Source organism: Budorcas taxicolor, chromosome 5 (assembly GCF_023091745.1).
Source record: "Budorcas taxicolor isolate Tak-1 chromosome 5, Takin1.1, whole genome shotgun sequence".
NCBI classification, from domain to species: Eukaryota; Metazoa; Chordata; class Mammalia; order Artiodactyla; family Bovidae; genus Budorcas; species Budorcas taxicolor.
In genome coordinates, this window is record NC_068914.1 from 151,730,020 (window position 1) to 151,753,939 (window position 23,920).

Sequence of the window (23,920 nt, forward strand, 5' to 3'; positions counted from 1 at the left end):
TGTCTGTAGCAGGCAGGTTTTAAAGTTAAAATGAGAGAATGTGTAAAAGCTCACCTTCTCTGGCACTTGGTGGCCCTCTGAATCAGCCTCTGAACCTGTGTAGTGATGGACAGTAACACTGTACTTGGGAAGTAGGTCTCAAGCCTGAGAGGTCAGCTCTCACTGGCTTTGCCCCAGCTCTGCTCCACAGGATCAGCTTTGCTGGTTTCTTCTCAGCAAAGTTGGTCAGTGGGTGGGGCAGTGAGGTTCCTTGTGATATTACTTAAAAGTTACCCTACTTAATGCTAAGAAGGAAAGTAGCATAAATGATAAGAGTGTTGCCTGTCTTTATAGCTTCAAGATCATCTAAGAAATAGCTGCATTTGATTTGGAATGTTTCTTTATGCTTCCAACAGTTGAGATTTTATGAACATGAATGTATAATAGTGCCTGTCTTAAAAATCTAACTGTTGCTCCGTCTCAGTTATCAGCTGTGCCATTTGTTAAGGGCTGTGTCAGTAACATATGTTGGGAACTTTTCCCATTTTATCAGTTATTCTTTTCCCACTTACCTTTTTTTTTTTAATTGACATTTTTTTTCTGCTCAGAAATGTTCTGAGTGTTTGGGAAGAATTCCAATTTTAACCAGTCATTTTATTGTTCTGGTATGTGGCAAGGCTCTGTGCTCCTCCCCATTTTCTTCCCTGTTTCTCAATATTTTCAACATTGCTATAAAGTACAGCAGTCTGTCAGTGTTATCTCCTGGTTTTGTCATTTAAGTGCAACCGTGCGTTTATTTGAGAACAGCTTATGGTTCATGCTAACATGGAGGGTTGTGGATAAGAGCATTAACTGGGGTGTTAGGCAGACTAGATTGATTGGGTAGATTAGGTTGCCCCTTATTATTGTCGTTTAAGACATGTTATTTATAACCTCTCTGGGTGTTTGTCATCTCCAGAATGGAGGAAGCAGTTGTGCCAGTCTCCCAAAACTGTTGAAAGGATTTCAAGAGAGAATCCAGGGTTCTTTGCACTTAGCGCTGATTGCATGTTAACTGTCCCTGTCTTCCCCCTCCCTCACATCATACAGGGAAGGATTGTGAGGTCCTTCTTTGCATCCCAGACCAAGCTTGGGGTTGTGGATACAAAAGTGGATTCCACAAAAGGCTCCCTGACCCTGAGAAGTTTGCAGTTGAGAAGGGGAAGAGACCAGTGAACAGAGAAATGTAGTCAATTTTGACAGCTACTGTAATAGAAACATTAGTAAATGAGAAGAGTGGAAGGAGTTAGTGTCAGGAACCTGGGGAAGTCAGGGAAGTTAGTTTCTGCCTAACTTATCCTTGATAAGTGTGGGTTGTGATTCTCCATTTATTTATTCAGCATATATTTAGTGAGTACACTTGCTGTGTGCCAGAAGCAGTTTTAGGTACTTGGAATATAGGAGTAAAGAAGATACGTAATGTCTCTGAGGAATTTTCAGTCTAGTGAGAGAAGACTAGTAGTAAACAAAGAAATAAAAATAACAGAGACAAGTGCTGTGAGGTTAAAAGGTGATGTGATAAGGAAAGACTGAGATTATGTGGTCAGAGGATTCTTTGAATAGGTGACCTTTAAATTGAGATTCGCGTGTGAAGAAGGAGTCCAGCCACGGGAAGATTTGGGCAGTGAACATTCCAGGCCGTGGGAACCAGTGGCATAGAGGAGCCCTTTGAGCATTTGGAGTATTTGGAGAGTAGACAGGAGGTCATTGAGGCTGGAACGTAGTGGGCAAGGGGGAAACGGGTACAGGGTGAGGCCAGAGTTAGGGGCTAAGCCATTTAAGATTTTGTAAGCCTGGGTAAGAGCTTCCTTAGGTGTGAGGAGAAGCCACTGGAGGACTCAGAAAGCAAGGGAGTACCTTTTGATAAAGTTACCCTGTGACTGCCACGTGAGAACTGGGTCTTGAGGATCAGGAGTGGGCTAGGAGGGTGGGTAACTGGCTCTTGTATTAGGACAGGTAAGACGTGGTGGTGGCTTGAATCAGAAAGTTAGTGAAGGGAAATAGTAGATTGGGGTGTTTGAAGACCCTGAAGAGGTCTAGCCCTTTTCCTTGCCAGTTAACGTGATAGAAATCTTCCAGCAAGGTTCTCTGAAGACTTGAAAGCCAGCCAAGGTAACACGTCTAGTATTTACTTTTAATAATGATTTAGAAAGAGAAAAAAATAGCTAGTATTCAAAAGAAAATCTTGTGCCTTTAATATCCCTGCTGGTTCCATTGTTGAAATAAATCATTCCATCCTAAGAAACACTCTGGTTTCATTATTAGAAGTTTAGATTTGCATCGTAAAGAGATCATGAGGGGCATAACCTACTGGTACTTTCATGTAGAACATTCTGTACCACTCAGGTTTCCCAACGAGAAGAGCGTGAACTTGATACCAGAAATCCCATTTTAACCATGTACTAACTTCACACGCATACCCCAGTGTGGAATGACAGAGCACACTGGAGTGATTTCAGTGTACAACTTTCAAGTCACTTTGAAATTGGCTACTTTCCCCTTAGGGGGAGCCAGCAAAATCATGGGACAGATTTTACAGCCTGTCTTCCACTACTGAAGAATCCAATTTTAGAACTGGAAAGATAAGCCACAGCCTTAGACTGCGCACCCCCCACTCCCCGTGTCCCAGCTTACACAGTGGGACGTTACACCGCTAGCCCTCAGAATTGGAAGATTGAGGTCCATGGCAGTTGGCCAGTCTTCAGAGAACCTTGCTGGAGGATTTCTGTTGCCATTAAGTGGCAATGAAAGGGGTTGGACCTCTTAAAATTAGCACTTTAAGAAGCTTTACAGAGGTGAGGGAGTGAGGTCCTCTGGGTGCTCGTGTTCATGGCTACACTGCATTGATACTTTGTCAGCTTTGTGTCCTCCGTGTGCTTTTCTGAATATATTTTTTACATCAATAAAAAATTTACTAGACAAAGAGGCAGCATAATAGAGTGCTACAGTGTATTTCTACCCCCCCAATTATAAAAATGTGTAAAATACACATAACATAAAAGTTACTTTAACTATTTTTAAGTGTGTAGTCACCTTGCTGTACATCCATGTTGTTGTGCAAGCATCACCACCATTCATCCACAAAGCTTTTTCTCCTCTCGCAAAAAGGGAAACTATGCCCGTTAAGCAGTAACTCCCATTCCCTCTTCCCCCAGCCCCTGGCAGCCTCCATTCTTTCTGCGAGTATGGCTTCCCTAAGCACCTGTGGTAGGTGGAGTCGCACAGTATTTGTGCTTTGTGCTTGATAGCATATGGTCGTCAGGTTCATTCAGGTCGTAACTTGTGTCAGAATTCTCTTCCTTGGAGGCTGCAGGTTTTCCTGTGTATCGGCACTACGTTGTGCTTGTTTATCCATGACGGACACTCGGGCTGCTCTGTGTTTTGCCTGCTGTGAATATGGACGCGAGTGTGTAAATGTCTCTTCAAGACCCTGCTTTCAGTTCTTTTGAGTACATACATACCCAGAAGTGGAGTTGGTGGGATCGTAGAGTAAATCTATTTTTAATTCATTTGAGGAACTGCCATACTGTTTTCCACAGTTGGCTTGCTCTTTTAAAATTGGGGGCAACATAAAAATGAACAGTGTGAAATAGGTGAAGTAATGCATTGCACTGTAGCCTACCTTGGCAGGAACCCAATGTAACTCTGATTAAGTACTTCTCTTTTTCCCCTGGGGAAGGAAACATTCCTTCAAGAAACCTCTGTATCTGTTGCAGGTTGATTCTCAGCAGTGAGCACATCCTTGCCTCATGGAAGGTGCAGACAAGTATTGGTTTTTAGAAAATACCTTTTTTGGAATAGAGTTAGATTTTTAGACCACCAGTATCAAACCATTAAGTTACCAGTTTCTTCAGGTAGAAAAAAATTGCTTTATAGGTAACCATTTAAGCAACCTTGTTGCTTTTAAGCAACATAGTAAGTTTACCTTATACAGTATTATTTGAAGGGAAAATGAAATCTAAAAAGTAGAGTTTTGAATTTTTCATGGTTTTCCCATTGGGAAGAAAACGCGGTGTGAGCACAGTTGACTGAGGGTCGAGAGATTAGAGGTTCCAGTCCTGACTTTGCAGTCTACACTTAGGTGTTCACGCTCCTGGATTTTTCACTTTGATTTTTACCCCAGCAAACTCCTCTTGTTGTTGTGCAGTCACTGAGTCCTGTCTGATTCTTTGTGACCCCGTGGACTGCAGCACACTTCCCTGGCCTTCATTGTCTCCCAGAGTTTGCTCAAACCCATGTCCATTGAGTTGGTGATGTCAACCAACCATCTTATCCTCTGTCATCCCCTTCTTCTGCCCTCAGTTTTTCTCAGCATCAGGGTCTTTTCCAATGAATTAGCTCTTTGTATCAAGTGGCCAAAGCTTCAGCATCAGTCCTTCCAATGATTATTCAGGGTTGATTTCCTTTAGGGTTGACTGGTTTGATCTCCTTGCAGTTCAGGGAACTCTCAAGAATCTTCTCTAGCACTACAATTCAAACTTTTTTAAAGAAGGATTTTGTCCAGTGTTAACTAATATGCTAGTATCACTTCTAATCCTAGTAATACCTATTTCTGTTTTCAAGCTCATTCTCTCTTCTGAATTCCAGACTTGTGTTTTCTGGTGCCAGCTGAACATTTCTTGCACTTCAGACCCCATTTCTGAAAACGAATTCATTCTTCTTCTATGAATTTACTTCTCCCGTATCATCTCTTCATCTGAGTGAGTGGCGTCCTCTGTGCAGTCGACTGCCCAAGCAAAAAGCATGAGTCATCTGGGTTCTTTCTGTCGAGTCTTCATGGACCCTCATTCAGTTATCCAGATGTTGATTTTTCTCTACTGAGCATATCTTGAATTTGTCCCTGTTCTCTGATTTCTGAGCAGACCCTGGACTCCTTGCCTTGCATATTGCTGTTTTCTCCTCACAGAGTACCTTTCCTCTACTCTGCTTGGCAAACCCCCATTGCTTTTGGGCAGAGTAAGTGATGCTTGAGTCTGCTCCTAGAACACATGAGGCCACTTTTCAGAGACCTTAGATCTGTTCTGCTTGCTGGAAGTTACCCAGGTTGACTTGTGTAGGATTTCTCCATCTGTTCATAGACTCAGAGCACCTCTCAGTTAACTTGTTTTTTCCTGCCAGCTGTTGTGTATTGGGTTCCTTTCTCCCCTCCCCCCACCTCTCTCTCTCAACTTCTGTGTAATACAGCAAACATAACATTCATAGTATCTTGATGAATGAAAAATTTCTCTTTGAATAACTTAAAATATTAGAATAATTTAGAATGTGCTAACTATTCCCTTAGAATAACTCTTTGGATTAACAGATAATGGTACTCTGAAGTCTTAGTTTCCATCTCCATCTCACTCCCTTTTCCTGTTAAGAATCTTAGAGCAAATTAAAGCCTAATTCCAGATACTTCCCCTGTTTTTTATTATTTTTAGCAAGAAAATCATTTATGCAAATACTGTTGGACCATAGTTCCAGCTGCTCTTAGAGACTGATAGCCTTGGATAAGTAACCTAATCTCTGAGCCTTAGTTTCCACATCTGTATGATGGGGGGTAAAATACCCTAGAGGGCCATACGTAAGAATTATGTGAGATCCAGTGATACAGAATTTAACTTTGCCGATCCACAGTAAATGTTAGATCCCTCTTCCCTGAAACAGAGTGAAATGGTGGGTGTGAAACAGCTTTGTAAATAAGTATGTGTAAGCCACTAACATTGTTTCCTCTTTCAGAAGTGGGCATTTATAGCATAGTTTATAATCTATTAGAATGTGCTTGCTCAGGCCCTTATGTGATAGGCACAGGCCCAGTTTTGGTGATCTTTAAAGATGGTGTTTGTTCTTGTTCTAAAAACTTGAGTGAACTCTTGCAACAAACTCAGATGGTTCATGAAGCTGCTGCTGCTACTGCTGCTGCTAAGTCACTTCAGTCGTGTCCGACTCTGTGCAACCCCATAGACGGCAGCCCACCAGGCTCCCCTATCCCTGGGATTCTCCAGGCAAGAACACTGGAGTGGGAGTCTAACTTGAACTCATGAGCTAATGCTTAGTCTTGTGTGTCCACACATGAACACTAAAGTGTGCCTTTCACCCTCTCGGCATGCTGGCCAGGCCCTCCCACTTCACCCCACTCCTCCTTTCCCCCAGTAAGAATTTTGTATCTCCTGGGATTTATGAGCATAACATGTACCTTGGCTTCTTCCTGTTTTCATCTTTTTAGTTGGATTGGCTATGATAATCTCCTTATTTGGATATGTAACTTAAATCTCTAAAATAAGCTTTTGTCCTACAAATTTATGAGTTAGAGGGCCAAGGACTTGGAATTATTGAACTCCTAGGAAACTTATGTGATCCAGTTTAGAGACATACTGATGACTTCTGAAAGTGTTTTTACCACTTAAGAACATTTAAATGTCATCCTATTCATTAAACATTTATGTGCACAGAGTCAGAGGGGTATGAAAGTGTGCTCTGGCCCTGAGGTTTTACCTTCCAGGGTAGTCCAGTTAGATTTCAAAACAGCTCAAAAATACTGTAGTTCTTTGGCCCATTTTTTGATTGGGTCGTTTATTTTTCTGGAATTGAGCTGCAGGAGTTGCTTGTATATTTTTGGGATTAGTTCTTTGTCAGTTGCTTCATTTGCTATTATTTTCTCCCATTCTGAAGGCTGTCTTTTCACCTTGCTTATAGTTTCCTTTATTGTGCAGAAGCTTTTAATTTTAATTAGGTCCCATTTGTTTATTTTTGCTTTTATTTCCAGTATTCTGGGAGGTGGGTCATAGAGGATCCTCCTGTGATTTATGTCGGAGAGTGTTTTGCCTATGTTCTCCTCTAGGAGTTGTATTGTTTCTGGTCTTACGTTTAGATCTTTAATCCATTTGAGTTTATTTTTGTTTATGGTGTTAGAAAGTGTTCTAGTTTCATTCTTTCACAAGTGGTTGACCAGTTTTCCCAGCACCACTTGTTAAAGAGATTGTCTTTTCTCCATTGTATATTCTTGCCTCCTTTGTCAAAGATAAGGTGTCCATAGGTACATGGATTTATCTCTGGGCTTTCTATTTTGTTCCATTGATCTGTATTTCTGTCTTTGTGCCAGTACCATACTGTCTTGATGACTGTGGCTTTGTAGTAGAGCCTGAAGTCAGGCGGGTTGATTCCTCTAGTTCCATTCTTCTTTTTCAAGATTGCTTTGGCTATTTGAGGTTTTTTGTATTTCCATACAAATTGTGAAATTATTTGTTCTAGCTCTGTGAAAAATACCGTTGGTAGCTTGATAGGGATTGCATTGAATCTGTAGATTGCTTTGGGTAGTATACTCATTTTCACTATATTGATTCTTCCAATCCATGAACATGGTATATTTCTCCATCTATTAGTGTCCTCTTTGATTTCTTTCACCAGTGTTTTATAGTTTTCTATGTATAGGTCTTTAGTTTCTTTAGGTAGATATATTTCAGACATTAAGCAACTTAAATGCAAAACATTACCAGTAATATATGCCCTGTCAGTCAGAGGCATTGCTTTATTTCATAAAAGTGTGGTGAATTTTTATTTCTTTACTTGTGAAGTAGAAATTAGAATACCCTGGAGAATCATTGTGATGATGTAAATGAAATTGAATATATAAAACCTAGTTGTAGTACATAAAATCCACATATATTCTTTCTATATTAGGTATGTTTTTAACTGAAAGAATAGTATATGGCATATGGAAAAAGAAATGCAGGCAGAATAAAATGAAAAGTAAGCCGCCTCCCTCCTAACTCTAGGTTCTTCCTTGTGTATGTACTTGTGCATCGAAAACACAGTTTTGACTATTTACATAGTTATCCTGTGTGCACAACTATACTTGTTTATAATTATATACTTTTATTATAATATGTAAGTGAGAATATTATACATGTATCTTTTGTATTCTGCTTTTTCATTTAATAGTAGATTTTGGCAGTCCTTTTTTCAACAAAATAGGGGTTTTTTTACACATTATTTATTGTTCTTAATGAGTACAGAAAATTTTAGTTTTAGTGTATAATAATACAACCTGTGTCTTCCCCCACCACTCATGCAAATATGTTAATGCAGAGCTTTCTCTCCTGTAGAATCAACTCCATATCCTAAACATCCATCCTCCCAAGAAGAAGGGACAGAAAGAAAGACCTCTTTGTCAGAAAGCCTCGGGTGTCCCATGAATGAGACAGAGGAAAGCCGTCTGGAGCACAGCAAGACTCCAGAGCCAACTCTCAGGCTCAGGAAAGGGCACCAGCTCGATGGCGCGAGGAGCGGTGACAGTGATGCCCACCACGCCGGTCGGGAGCCTCTTGTAGAGGCGTCTGGCTTTTCTTCCTATCATAAAAAAGTAAGTTGGAAAAGACTCTGATGTTGGGAGGGATTGGGGGCAGGAGGAGAAGGGGACGACAGAGGATGAGATGATGGCTGGATGGCAGCACTGACTCAATGGACGTGAGTCTGAGTGAACTCCAGGAGTTGGTGATGGACAGGGAGGCCTGGCATGCTGCGATTCATGGGGTCGCAAAGAGTTGGACGCGACTGAACTGAACTGAACTGAAGTTAAAGAATGGTGAGTAAAAACAGATTTATGGGAATGTGGCTGGAGAAAAAATGTTAAAAATTTTGAGGACTCTGCTGGAGAGAAGATGGTATTTTGAAAAGGAACCTCAAGCACGTTTGTAAGGTTTTGAAGTCTCTTAAGTTATCTAGGAGTTAGTCACACCTTTTCCGTTGACACGTAAAACCACACTTAAGCTGCCCTATCTTGTTGAATGAAATGGGTTTTGTAGTTACCATATATCCCTTATAGTTTGACCACGCTTTAGTGAGGGCATTGTCATTTCTGTTTTTGGAGAAATCCTGAGTGTATGCTGCAACTGCTTCTCCAGATGCTTTGTCTCGAGTGCATATCTTGGGAGTCAGTAGGCTTCTGGAAAAAGAACCTAGTCTTTTCTTTTACCTTCCAGAGGAAAGACCACCTTTTAAGTGACTCAAGCAACTCTGCCTGGAGAGCAAAGGTGTAGATGTCTGAGCAGGGCCACTGGTCAGTATGGCTGTCTTTATGCCAGTCCATACCGTGTCCATGACTGTAGCTTTGTAATATGTCTGGAAGTGTGATGCCTCCAGCTTTGTTGTTCTTTCTCAAGACTGATTTGACTGTTCAGAGTCCTTTGTCATTCCATATGAATTTTAGGATTGCTTTTTCTATGACTGGGATTATCTAAAAGGAAGTGGAAATGTATTAAGCGAAACTAGATGAGGCTTGACTTGGTTCCTGAAGGACCGGAAAGCATTCCAGGCAAAGGGAGTAACAGATGTGCAGACTCAGAAAGGGCACAGTGCTCTCAGGGAATAGCAGTAACGATAGTAGCTAAGCGTGTCAAGTGCACACTGGTGTATGCTGACGTGTGAATCTGCAGAATGTTCGGTATGGCTGGAATGAAGGACAGAGGGTACAGGGAGTCAGTTTGTTAACAAGTAAGCCTCGACAGTGGAGCCTAAAATCCAGATCTTTAACCCTTGCCCCAATATTCTATCAGCCAAAATTCTTTCTGAAGTGTGTAGTGTTATGTGTTGGTTGAAGGGCATAGACTATTATTTCTAGGTCTCTGATTCTAAAGCCTTGGCTCTTTAACTGTATTTGCTGAAGTTTATAGTTTGTGTTTCATAAGCATCTATAGATAACACAAAAGAGACATTTCAAACCAGGTTACCCTGATCTTTAGTTTTATGGCTTTATTTCATATCTCTGAGTTTTTAAGGTATAAAGTTAAATAAAGAGAGCAGCCTTTGTGGTTGTCCTACTTTTCCTCTGCTCCAGATTCTTCCTCATAAATGGGGGCTGCAGCCAACTCTTCATTCATTCAGCCTAGGATTTATTCTCTTGGACTGATGTGTGCTTTAACCAAACTCATAAGAATGCCACAGTTTGTTAGTTTATCATAAGAAAGCTGATTTGTCTGCCAATCACTCCTGTCTGCCAATCACTTCATTTTCTTTTCTTGAGGTCTGCTTAGGAACTTCAATAAAGATTAAAAAACAGTTGCTTTGTGAGAATTAAAAAAGAAAATTTGGATGATTTTGAAGATTTTTTCCATCAAACTTTGATAGCGAGAACTAGTCTTTAAGGTTAAGAGTATGTGTATTTCTAGGCAGACCAAAATGAATGTTCACAGAGACTAGCTGTTGAACTTACTGTGTTGGATGATACCAGAAATGCAGTCATCAGCGCTTACTCTTTCAGCTCTTGTTTTGGACACCTTAGTTTCTGCTGACCCCTGTGTGTGTCTGGGCTAGGTATATCAGCTTGCTAGTGCCCTTACTACACATTGCAGATTTCTAGATTTAAGGCTGGATTCAACCTGTCAACTTTCCAAAAAGACTACCAAGATATAGCCCGTTGATGTATCATTGAATCACTTTGCAGCACACACGAAACTTAACAGCATTGTAAGTTCACTGTACTTCAGTTAAAAAAACGGTTAATTAAAAAAGGCAAGCAGGCAAACAGTAACTTGTTGATGAGATGAAGTGAAGTTTCTTACTGCAGTAAGAGTGAGCAGCACCCTCAGGGTCTTGTTTAGAAAGGCGAGGTTGCGGACAGCCGTGTGTGTGGTTTGGGGCCTGACTGTCGTGGTTTATGGCAGGTACTTTCAGTACCGAGCTCATATTGACATTGCACAGAGTTTATGATAGTTTTGATAGTTGGAGCAAGTCTAGTGAGCACATACTTGGAAGGGAGCAGATTTGACCAGTTCAGCAACTGTACTAAGGAGCTGGTTGAGCAGTCTAATGTTAGTGAATTTTTGAGAAGTTCTGAAGCTCATAATGTCACCTAGTGGTTTGTGTCCTTAATCTTCCTGGGCAGGTATTTTCTGAATACATGAAGTCATCTTGTATGGGGGCCTTAGCTTGTATTCCTTGTAATTACGTGGATACAGCAGGCCTCAGTTCTCAGACCTCTGGAGGGGCAAACACACTTTGACCCAGGTTTGGTGTCCTGGCCCTGGATACCTTTCCGTTTCCTCTACCTTTATCTTCTCATCATGGACAGCATTACGATTATGATTGAGAACAGGTGGCAAGAATACTGTGCAAAAAAGTCCTAATGACTTGGATAACCATGATGGTGTGGTCACTCACCTAGGGCTAGACATACTGGAGTGTGAAGTCCAGTCGGCCTTAGGAAGCATTACTGTAAGCAAAGCTAGTGGAGGTGATAGAATTCTAGCTGAGCTATTCAAAATCCTAAAAGATGATGCTTTTAAAGTGCTACACTTAAATGTCAACAAATTTGAAAAACTTAGTAGTGGCCAAAGGTCCAGAAAAGGCCAGTTTTTATTCCACTCCCAAAGAACAGTAATGCCAAAGAATGTTCCAATTACCGTACAGTTGCACTCATTTCACATGTTAGCAAGGTTATGCTCAAATTCCTTCAAGCTAGCTTCAGCCGTACATGAACCAAGAGCTTCCAGATGTACAAACTGGCTTTAGAAAAGGTTGAGGAACCAGAAATCAAATTGTCAACATCCATTGGATCATAGAGAAAGCAAAGGAATTCCAGAAAAACATCTGCTTCATTGGCTATATGTGTATCACAACACACTATGGAAAATTCTTAAAGAGATGGAAATACCAGACCACCTTACCTGTCTCTTGAGAAACCTGTATGCAGGTCAAGAAGCAGCAGTTAGAACTGGACATGGAACAATGGACTGATTCAAAATTGGGAAAGGAGTATGTCAAGGCTGTATATTGTCACCTTATTTAACTTATATGCAGAGTGACATCATGTGAAATGCCAGGCTAGATGAATCACAAGGTGGAATCAAGATTGCTGGGAGAAATATCAACAACCTCAGACATGCAGATGATACCACTCTAATGGCAGAAAGTAAAGAGAAACTAAAGAGACTCTTGATGAGGGTGAAAGAGGAGAGTGAAAAATTCAGCATTCAAAAAACTAGGATCCTGGTATCCAGTCGCATTGCTTCATGGCAAATAGAAGAGGAAAAAGTGGAAACAGTGACAAATTTTATTTTCTTGGGCTCCAAAGTCACTGCTGATGGTGACTGCAGCCATGAAATTAAAAGATGCTTGCTCCTTGGAAGGAAAGCTGTGATAAACTTAGGCAGTGTATTAAAAAGCAGAGACATCACTTTGTGGACAAAGCTGTACATAGTCAAAGCTGTGGTTTTTCCAGTAGTCATGTACAGATGTGAGAGCTGGACCATAAAGAAGGCTGAGCACCGCAGAATTGATGCTTTTGAACTGTGGTGCTGGAGAAGACTCTTGAGAGTCCCTTGGACAGCACGGAGATCAAACTAGTCAGTCCTAAAGGAAATCAACCCTGAATATTCATTGCAAGGACTGATGCTGATGCTGATGCTGAAGCTCCAGTACTTAGGCTACCTGATTCCAAGAGCCGATTCACTGAAAGAGACCCTGATGCTGGGAAAGATTGAGGGCAAGAGGAGAAGGGGGTGATAGAGGATGAGATGGTTGGACGGCATCACTGATTCAATGGATATGAGTTTGAGCAAACTCCAGGAGATGAAGGACAGGGAAGCCTGGCGTGCTACAGTCCATGGGGTTGCAAAGAGTTGGACACGACTGAGCAACTGAACAACGATTGTAGCCTGTGGCACTTGCCTACTGACTTTTAGTATGTAAATATGTAATTTATGTCCAGCTATTCCCCTAAGTTTCAGCTGAACTGAACTAGTCTCTTTTCTTCAAAACAGTGCTTTTGCTTTTCCTTCTCGACAGTTCTTTTATCTTTCCAAAATTCGAATTCCTTTCTAATTTCTTTCTAATTCTAATTCTAATGCAGCCTTTCCTGAGCTCCACATTCCGTTTCTAAACTGACTGTACCTTATTTTTGTTACAGTTATCTTTGTGGCTAATTTGGTCCCTTATTAGATTGTACACGCGTGGAAGGCAGAGACTGTATTTTGCTCACCTTTGTAGAAAACATCCTTTTAATAAATATTTATTAAACTGAACTGAGCTGAGCTGGGCTGAAGCAGACCAACACCCAGTAGACTGGTGGGTTATTGTCATTTTGTGTTAGACTTATCTTTAACGACTTTGGTCTTTATCACTCTGGTTCTCTTTCCAAAGGTAAAGTGCAGCCTGGAGAATTGACATTTTAGCTTGTACTTTGAATGGATCATCAGTTGGATATGGTGGTGTTTTGAGATATAACCCACTTTAACTCTTCTCACAGATGGACTTCACTGACGGGAGCAGGAAAGAGAGATTTGAAAGCGTCTTTGTACTCACTGCAGAGCGCTGGCGTCTCTTTCAGTGTAGGGACAGTGATTTATTCGTAGGAAGCCGTGGAGCACTATGGTTTCGGCCTTTATATAGGCAGCTTGGGTTTTCGCTGTTCCCCGTTCACACTGCCCTGTTTCTCTTCGTGATCCATGTTGGTGACAGTCAGAGGTGTGACGACAGGGCAGAACGTGGCGTGCGTTTACCCTCACGTGACTGCCTTGGATGCAGTTCGTTGTTGAGGCAGATATTTGGGTCTGTGGTTTAGTGGCTACTGGAAGGGGAGTTGAAAGTAATTTCCACTCCTGACAGGGTCATTCTTTAGAGTTCATATTGGACGACAGAGGCTTTTATATGATGTGTATCGTGCCCAGCGCAGACTTTTCCAGACCTTCATCATGTGGCAGGGCTATAAACTTGCCCATGTGTCGTGGAGAAAACATTTTTGTCCTTGTTCTGGCCACTTAATTCCTACCGTGTTATCCTGTTTAACCAAGGAAGCTATATTTTACCACCACCCACTCTGTGAAGATGCCTAATTAGCAACTCTGCAATGCTTGACCACAATAAATAGCTATTTGTGGTCCTGTGTTTAAGACATTTGTTTTTTGAGGGCATGTTTGAGAGTATTCTGTTATAAGAGGGCTCAGTAGCTGCAGTGCAGGGGATTATTTTGTTAATATTTTTGGTTGTGCTGGGTCTTTGTTGCTGCGTGTGAGCTTTCTCTAGTTGTGTTCTTCAGGCTTCTCGTGGTGGTGGCTTTTCCTGCTGTGGAGCACAGGTGCTAGGTTCATGGGCTCAGTAGCTGAAGTGGACAGGCTCAGTAGTGGTGCCTTGCTGGCCTCAGGCACACGGGCTCAGTAGCTGGAGCGGACGGGCTCAGTAGCTGGAGCGGACAGGCTCAGTAGTGGTGCCTTGCTGGCCTCAGGCACACGGGCTCAGTAGCTGGAGCGGACAGGCTCAGTAGTGGTGCCTTGCTGGCCTCAGGCACACGGGCTCAGTAGCTGGAGCAGGCAGGCTCAGTAGTGGTGCCTTGCTGGCCTCAGGCACACGGGCTCAGTAGTTTGGCATGTGGGCTCCGTTGTTGCAGTTCTGGGCTCTGGAGCGCAGGCTGTAGTTGTGGCATGTGGGCTTAGCTGCCCCAGAGCGTGCGGTGGCATTCCCTCTCAGACCAGGGATCGAACCCATGTCCCCTGCACTGGCAGACGGATTCCCACCCACTATACCACCAGGGAAGTCCCTGCCTGATGTGCTATAGGTTTAGATAAGAATACTGATATAGTAAGGTGGTTGTCAGGATTAAATGGAATGGCCTTGCTTTTGTGCTTGGTGTGCTTTAGGGATTTAGTAAATGGTTTTACAGTGTTTTTCCTCGTTTCCCCTAGAGCACTTAACTGCATTAGATTTATTTTACACGTTCCAGGTGGGATTCTTGGAGATTGTCCCCTCGGTAATTTCTCAGCTTTGTATATGTAATAGTATTTTGTGGTCTATAATTCTTACAACAAAAAACAAAGCATCCAAGGCCACTCCTGAACCTTGCTACGGAAACAAACAGGAATGCTGCTGCCGTAGTTTAATTGTCTGCAGAGAAGAATCAGGCACCTCTTATTTTTAGTACTCAGTAATTCTATAATAAACAGACCTTACTTCCTATATTGTTAAGTTGTCTGAGGTCTTGTTTTAACCTTAAGAGATTTTCAGTGTAATTTTTTCAAGGAAAAGGTATTGTTCGTTTCCTCTGGCTCCTGACCTCTGTCCCCGACTGTCTCTGTGATTGCCTTGCAGAGCGTGGAGGAGTGTGAGTGCGATGATGGAGCATCTCAGGAAGATGAGGGGTTCATGGGCATGTCCCCCCTCCTGCAAGCCCACCATGCCATGGAGAGGATGGAGGAGTTTGTCTGTAAGGTAAGGTGGCTGCTCCTGGTCATTTCCACGCTGTATGTTTAGTCCTTCCCAAACAAGTCTGCGAGTTAGGAGAGCAGGAGTACCGTCCCTCTGGGGAGAGTGTGTGTCCCAGTGAGTGGGCTGCCTGCAGCAGCCCTCATAAAGGTTTGAGAAAACTGGATCCTCTAGCTGGGAAACCAGCTCACAGAGTAGATGTCTTACTGACCAGTTAGATAAGACAGAAGGAAGCAGAGTTGGGGGTGCTCGATGCCTACAGGCCCTGAAATGAGTCTGCTCTGCAGCATGCTTCTCCTCTCGGGGTCCAGTGGGTGATAGACTCTTCCTCAGGTAGGACTTGCCTCGTCTTCACACACATCCAGTGTTGTCAGTGTGGCTGGTATGTTTTCTGAGTCATTAGGATCCCCGTGGGGCTCTGTTCCCCTAAAATGGCATCTGGAATTGGGGTTGCTTGTTTCGAAAACATGGTCAGGGACCCTGATATGTATGGGTTTAGCCACTTGATCCATCCGATCCTGACAGGTGTGACCTCAGGTCAACACAGTTCAACCTGTGTGTGTAAATTTATTATTAAATGATTTTGAAGAACTCTTGATCATTTAGAGAAAAATTTTTCTGACACTTTGCTTTTTCATGAGTTTTGTGAAACCAAGACTTTTTATGAATATAGTCTTAGATCCTAAAAACTAAATTTAGGTTTTTCTACATTTACAATGATGCTAGAAATAATTGGGGCCAGTTGACTTAGAGTCCTGTACTTTGGACCAGAGCTGAGAAGAAAACATTATAATCCGAATATAGACATCTCTTTCAAGACCAGAGGGATTTCAGGGAAAGGGTGGCAGAGTCTTAAACATTTATGGATCTACTTTTAGAGCCCAGAAAATTTTAATCAGTGTTTGAAAACTGGTGAAAAAAAAGCCAATCGAAACATTAAACCCATTCTAGTAATCACTATCTCAGTAGAGTTAGAGCAAAGGGATACGAAAGATACATTTTGGTTTTCAAAAGCAAGTTTTTCCCTTAAATCTCAGAGTTGAGTATTCAGTGTCAGCCACTAGGGATTTTTATATTTATGGATCAGTGGGGTGCTGTAGGTAACTTGACTTTTTGTTCTCCTTTCTGAACCAAGAATAGAGAGTAAGGCAAATAAAACTTTCCAGTTTAAGAGATAACAGGTGGTGAATAAATAGGACACTTGTTTGCTATAGACTATGATTTCCTGAAGGAAAGGAGTGGGTCATAAAATTATTATGAACCCCTATTATCTCGTAGAAGTGTGTCTGAGCGAAAGGGGCAGGCTTCCTGAGTCACCCCACCCACCGTGGCCAAGCTCCTGACTGTCCTTGATAAACCCGCCTGCCTGTATTTGGTGACACTGGATTCTATTTCTTGGAAGCAAGTAAACAGACAGTTGAGAATGCAGTGTCCTGCCACCTTGCTTGTGTGCTTTACCTTGTGGAGAAGGCTTTTCTACAGGAATAGGGGGAGTAAATAAAGTCATTTAGGCTTTAGAGAGTGTTTGTGTTTCGCGTCTCTTTTATTCCAGCCTTCAGTCGCTGCTAGTCTGCCATCATAGTCTGGCCCATGTGGACATAGAGGTCTTCTGCGGGTCATTTTTTTTTTTTCTAAATGTGTTTTGTTTATCATATGGTCTAACACCTCTAGTGAGCCATTGCTAAGATGTTTGATTTAGGCATTGCCCTTGTCAAGCTTATAAACAAAGGTGTCTTTGACTAAGCTTGACCTTGTTCTTCCTGCTTGGAGTTGAGGGGGGAGAATACCTGTCTGGTCGGCATTTGGCTGCCCTGCCAGTTGAGCCACGGGTGCAGTGTAACGATGGAGGCACAGCGCCTGGGCCCAGCCTTCAGAGGCCAGAGTGTGTGTTTAGAAACCTCAGGGAAAGCCGCTCTGACACTGTGTACCGGTGTCACTGGTAAGAGCTAGTAACTGCTCGTGTGATAACACAGTAGCTCTCCTCATACAATCACAGCAGAGCTGTTTGCAGGCTGTGAACTGCCTGGAGGGAGGCGAGGATTGCTTTCCATCTTAGAAAATAAAGTTCTCTCCAAGTAAAGCTGAGTAGCAGCATCTGGTGACAGATGAGTTTATTTTGTTGCACGTTAGGAACCACCAATGGGAGGGCAGGTGAGCACAGGCCTGGGGTTGGGAGGAGAGTGGAGATGGATCGTGAGTGCCATTGTGAGGGGGTCGTTGCTATTCTCGGTTTTTCGTCCCACCCCAGTGGAGTGCAGGGAGGGGAGGGGTGGGGTGGGCATGGTGGCCGGCAGGTGGGGGCCAAGGGGAAGCCCTAGGTGGACGTGCTTCTGCCTCTTCCTCGGCGTCTGTTTGGCTCAGCAAGGGCAGGTTAGTTGAGGTGGAAGTGATCTTACGGTGTGAGCTCGCTGGGCTGAGAGTCGTGAAAGGAGCGGAGTGATGAGGCTGGCGTGTTTTTTAGGAGGGGCTCCCCCACCCCCATCTCTTTCCTTTAGAGCCTGACAGGGGAGTGGCAGCGAGGAAGAGGGGACCTGAAGGGCCGGAGGCTGCGCTCCTTGGCGGCTCCCCAGGCTCGAGCTCTCGGGTGGCCGCCTGTGGGGACAGCAGGGTTGCACACTGCCTTTGGGGTGGGGGAGCTGGGGGTCATTTCTGTGCATCCTCGTAAGTTTCCACACTCGTGTCCTCGTTTTATAAACGAGAAAACTGAGGCTTGAGGATTTTTGTAGTTAGTGAAGACTCCTTCAACTGGGTAATGGCAGAGATCCAAGGTTTTCCGACCCCTTTGCTCTTTCTTTCTACTTGATTATATTTGCTGTGATTGGAAGAGAAAGCAAAGGACAGGGAGGCAATTTTAGCAAAAGGTGCCTAAGTGTGATTCTACGTTTTTTCCCCACCAACAGGAATATTAAGTATAAAAACGGTCTTACTTAATACAACAGGGGTTTTCCTGGTATGTATTAGGGGCTTCCCTGGTAACTCAGTTGGTAAAGAGTCCACCTGCAATGCGTGAGCCCCCAGTTCGATTCCTGGGTTGCGAAGATCTGCTGAAGAAGGGAGAGGCTACCCACTCCAGTATGCTTGGGCTTCCCTGGTGGCTCAGCTGGTAAAGAGTCTGCCTGAAATGCGGGAGACCTGGGTTTGGTCCCTGGGTCCGGAAGATTCCCTGGAGAGGAGAAAGGCTACCAACTAGAGTATTCTGGCCTGGAGAATTCCATGGACTGTATAGTCCACAGGGTTACAAAGAATCGGACATGACTGAGCGATTCTCTTCTCCCTTCATGGAGAAGGGAATGGCAACCCACTCCAGTGTTTGTGCCTGGAGAATTCCATGGACAGAGCAGCCTGGTGGGGTACAGTCCATTGGGTCACAGAGAGTCAGACACTACTGAGCGATTAACACAAAGTCTGTCGTGAAGGATGAAGGAGGAGCATCTGTATGGGCAGGACTCCAGCCTCTCATCTTGCCTTGGCCGGACTGAAACAGAGCTGGAAAGCACTTTTTTTTTCTTCTTGGCCATGTCTTGTGGCTTGCCCATGTCAGTTCCCTGACTCAGGACTGAACCCAGGCGCTCCCCAGTGAAAGTGCAGAATCCTAACCATTAGGCCACCAGGGAAGTCGCCTGGGTATTTTCTGTAACTTCATTTGCTCTTTCCTTTTCCTTAGAAAAGCTCCCCTACCCCAATAAAAAGAATGTATTTTTTTCCTCAGTCAGTTTTTTCAGAGTATAGGCCATTATGCCTTTGAATGCATTTGTCTTTCTAAAGATAGTTTACTTTATCTCATTGTAAGGCAGTGTGGTAAGAGATAGCCATCAATGTTGCTAAATCAACAGTTAAACCCACAGAAGGATTTGCTGATCCTCTTCCAGGTCTGGGAAGGTCGATGGCGAGTGATCCCTCACGACGTGCTACCTGAGTGGCTCAAGGATAATGACTTCCTCCTACATGGACACCGGCCCCCGATGCCTTCTTTCCGCGCCTGTTTTAAGAGCATTTTCAGAATACACACTGAGACAGGCAACATCTGGACACATCTCTTGGGTATGTTGAATAGTAATGATTAATGTGACCTTTCTGGTCCTCCCCCCACCCTGTATGTAAGCGTAAGGACGGAACTTAGAAAGTGTGTTTTGAATTTGCCGTTTTTGTTTACTGGATTGCTTGTGATGCAGCTCCTCGGTGGTGTCTCTGGTTGTCCCAGTTTATACTAGGTTTTCAGACATGTCCTTAAACCAGGCCAAGGAAAAGGCACTATGCAGAATTGGCTGTAATATTTTAATGAGCATGGAGAGGAAAGTAGTTATTTTACAGAAGTAAGTTGATTTTTAAAAGTCATTACGCATGGCCAGTGAACATATGAGAAAGGTGTTCAATGACATCGTGAGTCATTTGAGGAAGTACAGTGAGATACAACTTCACACTCACAAGAATGGCTGTTATCAAGAAAATGGAAAGTGACAAGTCTTTGCCCGGATATGGAAAGATTAGAACTCTCACGCATTGCTGGTGGAATGGAAAATGGCGCAATCTGTATGGAAAACGGTTTCAGTTCCTCAGAAAATTAAACGGAGTTACCAGCAATTTTAGGTATATACCCAAGAGTATTGAGGACATATTCCCACAAAGGTGTGTACATGAATGTTTTTAGCAGCTTTATTCATCGTTAGGGGAAAGTGGGAACAACCAAGTATCTATCACCTGACCTATAAATAAAGTGTAGTATACGGATGCAGTGGAGTATTATACAGCCTTAAAAGGGCTGGACTGCTGAGAATGGGCAACGGCACGGGCTAGCCATGAAAACCTTGTGTGAAGTGAAAGGAGCCGGACACAAAGGCCGGGTACTGTACGATCCATATACACGAAGTACCCCAAATGGGGAAATGCGTAGAGCTAGAAAGTCCAGTAGATCAGTGCTTTGTTAGGGTTGTTGGGGGGTGGGGGTGGGGTGATGGGAGATGGCTGAGCAGGTGTGAGACTTCTTTTTGGGGCAGTGAAAATGTTCTGAAATGAAATAGTGACGATCGCACAACCTGGTGAATGTATTGAGTAGTCTGGCCTTTCCCCATTTAATGTACGTATCTTACCACATGTTTGATTTCCTCTGTGCCTCCAAGTTCTCCAAAATCAGAGAGTAGATCAGAGCAGAGAATCAGATCGAGTTTGTTGCTGACTTCTAACTTTACTAAATGATCACATAGAATCACTTAGCAAATGTTTTAACGTCTTAATTTCTATGTTTGTCTTGTGTTAAGTAGCCTTTCCCTGAGCAATAAGAATGTGGTATCTAACTGTGAAGAACAGTTTAAAAACTGGTTTGAAATTGCCCAAATAGCACTTCACTGTCCCTAACTCCTAACTCTGTGGGCCAGCTGGTGAGGACCAGAGCCGCAGGTGGTTCCATAGAGCGGTTGGTGGAGACCAACCGCTGTATTTCCTAGCGGAGTTTGGAGGGGTCAGTGTTCATTGCAAAAGAAACTGCCGAGTGGGCCTTTGAAACCTAGCTGTAGCACATGTGCCAAAACCATTATACATGGAATTTCTTACGGATCTAGAGGTAGAGGTGGGCTTAGCAGGCCCTGTCTGTTTTCTTTTTGGATTAATCACAAATTACCCTGTTACACTGCGCTTGTGAAGCTGAGGGGCATGTGATACCAACAGTGTCTGGAGCAGACCAATGTTTTGGATAAGATTTAGTTGTTCGGAAGAATTTTGATTCAGGTGTCAGGACTGAAAACGTAATCGATACATAACACTCTCTTCAGAAGGTGGTAATCCCGGCTTTCTTCCGTCCTCTTTTCTAGGTTGTGTGTTCTTCCTGTGCCTGGGGATCTTTTATATGTTTCGCCCCAACATCTCCTTTGTGGCCCCCCTGCAGGAAAAGGTGGTCTTCGGATTATTCTTCCTGGGGGCCATTCTCTGCCTTTCTTTCTCGTGGCTGTTCCACACAGTCTACTGCCACTCAGAAGGGGTCTCCCGGATCTTCTCCAAGTAAGTATCTGCAGAGTCCCTGTTTGGACCAGTGGTCCAAAGCCCGTGGGCTCAGGGAGCACGTCCAGCAGCGTGGGCAGAGCCCTCGATGCTGCCTGCCGGCGCTCTTGCCTGGGAGCTGCAGTGGGCAGCGATGTCCGACAGTAAGTGGATTTTCTCCCCCGCCCTAGACTGGATTACTCTGGTATTGCTCTTCTGATCATGGGAAGTTTCGTTCCTTGGCTCTATTACTCCTTCTACTGTAACCCGCAACCTTGCTTCATCTACTTGATTGTCATCTGTGTCCTGGGCATCGCAGCCATCATCGTCTCCCAGTGGGACATGTTCGCCACCCCCCAGTACCGGGGCGTGAGAGCAGGTAAGAAGCCCAGACTGGGGTTCCGTGCTGCCAGTCTGCACGAGAGGGCCATGGTTGGCCAAGCGTCCGGCTAGGCACTTGTGATGCAGAGATGGAGAAGTCACGGTTCCTGTTCTTGAGGGGCTTGTAATGTTGGGGTGTCCCTGCTCGTCTCACAGCATCAGTGGGGGTGGGTGCTGAGCTGATGCATCTGATAGTAGTTTACACGAGTCCAGGGCTGTACATGGTCCTTAGGGCTGTGGCTCCATACCTTTTGTGAAATGATGGTTCCTTTCTGTGTATTTTCATTTTTAAATGTGTGGGAAAAAAGAAAAAGAGTCTTACTCCCAAACTGAGGGTGTTCTAGAGGGAGGACACACCTTCTCTGGTACAGGATGAAGAGGGTTTTATGTTCAGGATCACGCCTATTTGGTTGGAAACCAACCGAAAGCCCCTTCCTTCCTGTGCGAGGGCCTGGCTGACCCCGTTGGAGCCAGGGCTCCTCAGTGTTTCTGCCTCTAGTCTTTTTGCCACACCCAGCGCCTGCCGAGGATGAACAGGAAGTACTAAAAGGAGTGCTCGTCCTTTCAGTCTTTTCGCTCTAAACCATTTTGTGTTGAAGCCCAAGCTGCAGTTTATCTGCAGTTCCTGTCCATGTGGTGCTTGGTTGAGGCGCACACTTCATGGTGGCTTTAGACCCCAGTTACCTTTAGGCTGTTTCTGATCGTGACATTTTCTTTTACAACCCTAGACACATCTTTATAATACATAAGTAACATAAATTACAAAACTTGGACGAAATGGTACTTAACCTTCAACTTGACACAGTCTGATACGTTTTATTTCAGTTCATTCCAAAAAAAAAAATCGGTGATCCAGACTCAGTTTAGTCTTATAACCCAGGGCATGTCCAGAAGTTTGCAGATCACTTGCTGTAGAGGGTTCGAAGGCAGTCTGACTGGGGGGTGCCGTGCTGGTGGACTTGGGTGTCTGGCTGGTGCTCTGGGGGCCCTCCCTCTCTCATCGCCCACCCTACCTCTCTCACCCCGGGGTGTCCGTTGTCTCAAGGGAGGATAAACTATGTGGAACTGCCCTGTACTGTTGCCTGCGTCTTGTAAAGAAGCGCATATAGGGTGTTGCGAGCCAACCACTTGAGTTGTTGGTTCCTAAGGCATTCAGCAGCACATCACTCTAAGCTCCTTGAAGACTGCTGATTTATGGAGCCGAGGCTTTTTCAGCAGGAGGCTCTCTCTTTGCCTTTGTAAACAGATCTCTTTTTAGAACGTAGCCGTGCTGAATTGCATGGCAGAATCCCAGAGTTTGAAGAACCTTCTTTTTCTTTTCAAACTAGAAGCTAATGTTGCATCCCGCTTTTGAGATGCTCAGTTTACAGAGTCACTGGCACCGTGCCAAGCTGTCCCTCCTCCTTTCTCCTTGTCTCCATTGTGTCCTTGTGATTCCCAGGAGTGTTTCTGGGCCTCGGCCTGAGCGGGATCATCCCCGCCTTGCACTACGTCATCTCGGAGGGCTTCCTGAAGGCTGCCACCATCGGGCAGATCGGCTGGCTGTTGCTCATGGCCGGCCTGTACATCACGGGGGCGGCCCTGTACGCCGCCCGCATCCCTGAGCGTTTCTTCCCCGGCAAGTGTGACATCTGGGTAAGTGTGGTCGGCAGCTGGAGGCGGGCAGGGTTCACTGTCTTATCTGTCCCATCTGTGAGTTAGTTACTGGCACCCAGGGAAGTGACATGATTGAGGAAGTACCCTCGCTCCAGCTTCCCTCTGAGCCGCGTCAGCGTGAGACCTGCCGCCCCATAATGGGCCGTCGCCAGTGCCTTCTTGGGACCGGCCCGGGAGCTTGGGTACTCCTTACTCAGCGCACTGCCCTTCAGGGCAGGCGTGGAGTCGTTGTCCCCCTGTCCCCGTGCTGGGCGGCAGGTTTTCAGGCCTCCTCCATTTGGTCTCGTGTGTGGGAAGAGGGGGACAGACTACTACTAGGTTTTTACCCAGGTCTTTTTCAGCACCAGAATTCAGTGATTAGTAACAAGAGACTGATCTGTGTGTGTGGTTGGAAGGGAGGTGGGCTAACCAGACGGTTGTTCAGGGTAAACCGAGAGGAGGAAAGAGTGGGGGGAGAAAATGCAGGGGACCAGTGGGCAGCCTGGTACCAGTCCACACATGAGTCCCGGTCCATGGCCTGTTAGGAACCAAGACTGCACTTCGGGAGCTGAGTGGTGAGGGAGGGAGCAAAGCTTCCCCTGTGTGCACAGCCGCTCCCCATCGTCCTCGTGACTGCCTGAGCCTGCCTTCTGTCGGATCAGCGGCCCCTTTAGATTCTCACAGCAGCGAGAGCCCTGGCCCTAGAGTGAAGGTGGGGTATCCTGAGATGCCCACAGCGTAGGAG

General features: G+C 44.5%; 1 protein-coding gene across 2 annotated transcripts in view; it reads left to right on the forward strand.

The window, feature by feature from the left end:
• The window catches only part of ADIPOR2 (adiponectin receptor 2), a 40,210-nt gene that overhangs the window by 13,456 nt on the left and 2,834 nt on the right, over positions 1 to 23,920 (forward strand). For both annotated transcript variants that reach the window (XM_052639494.1, XM_052639493.1), the window contains 6 exons: positions 8,103 to 8,359; positions 15,076 to 15,195; positions 19,059 to 19,230; positions 20,994 to 21,180; positions 21,351 to 21,538; positions 22,982 to 23,175. In XM_052639494.1, the coding sequence (XP_052495454.1) occupies positions 8,189 to 8,359; positions 15,076 to 15,195; positions 19,059 to 19,230; positions 20,994 to 21,180; positions 21,351 to 21,538; positions 22,982 to 23,175 (1,032 nt within the window). In that variant the 5' untranslated portion in view covers positions 8,103 to 8,188. The remainder of the gene's footprint in view (positions 1 to 8,102; positions 8,360 to 15,075; positions 15,196 to 19,058; positions 19,231 to 20,993; positions 21,181 to 21,350; positions 21,539 to 22,981; positions 23,176 to 23,920) is intronic.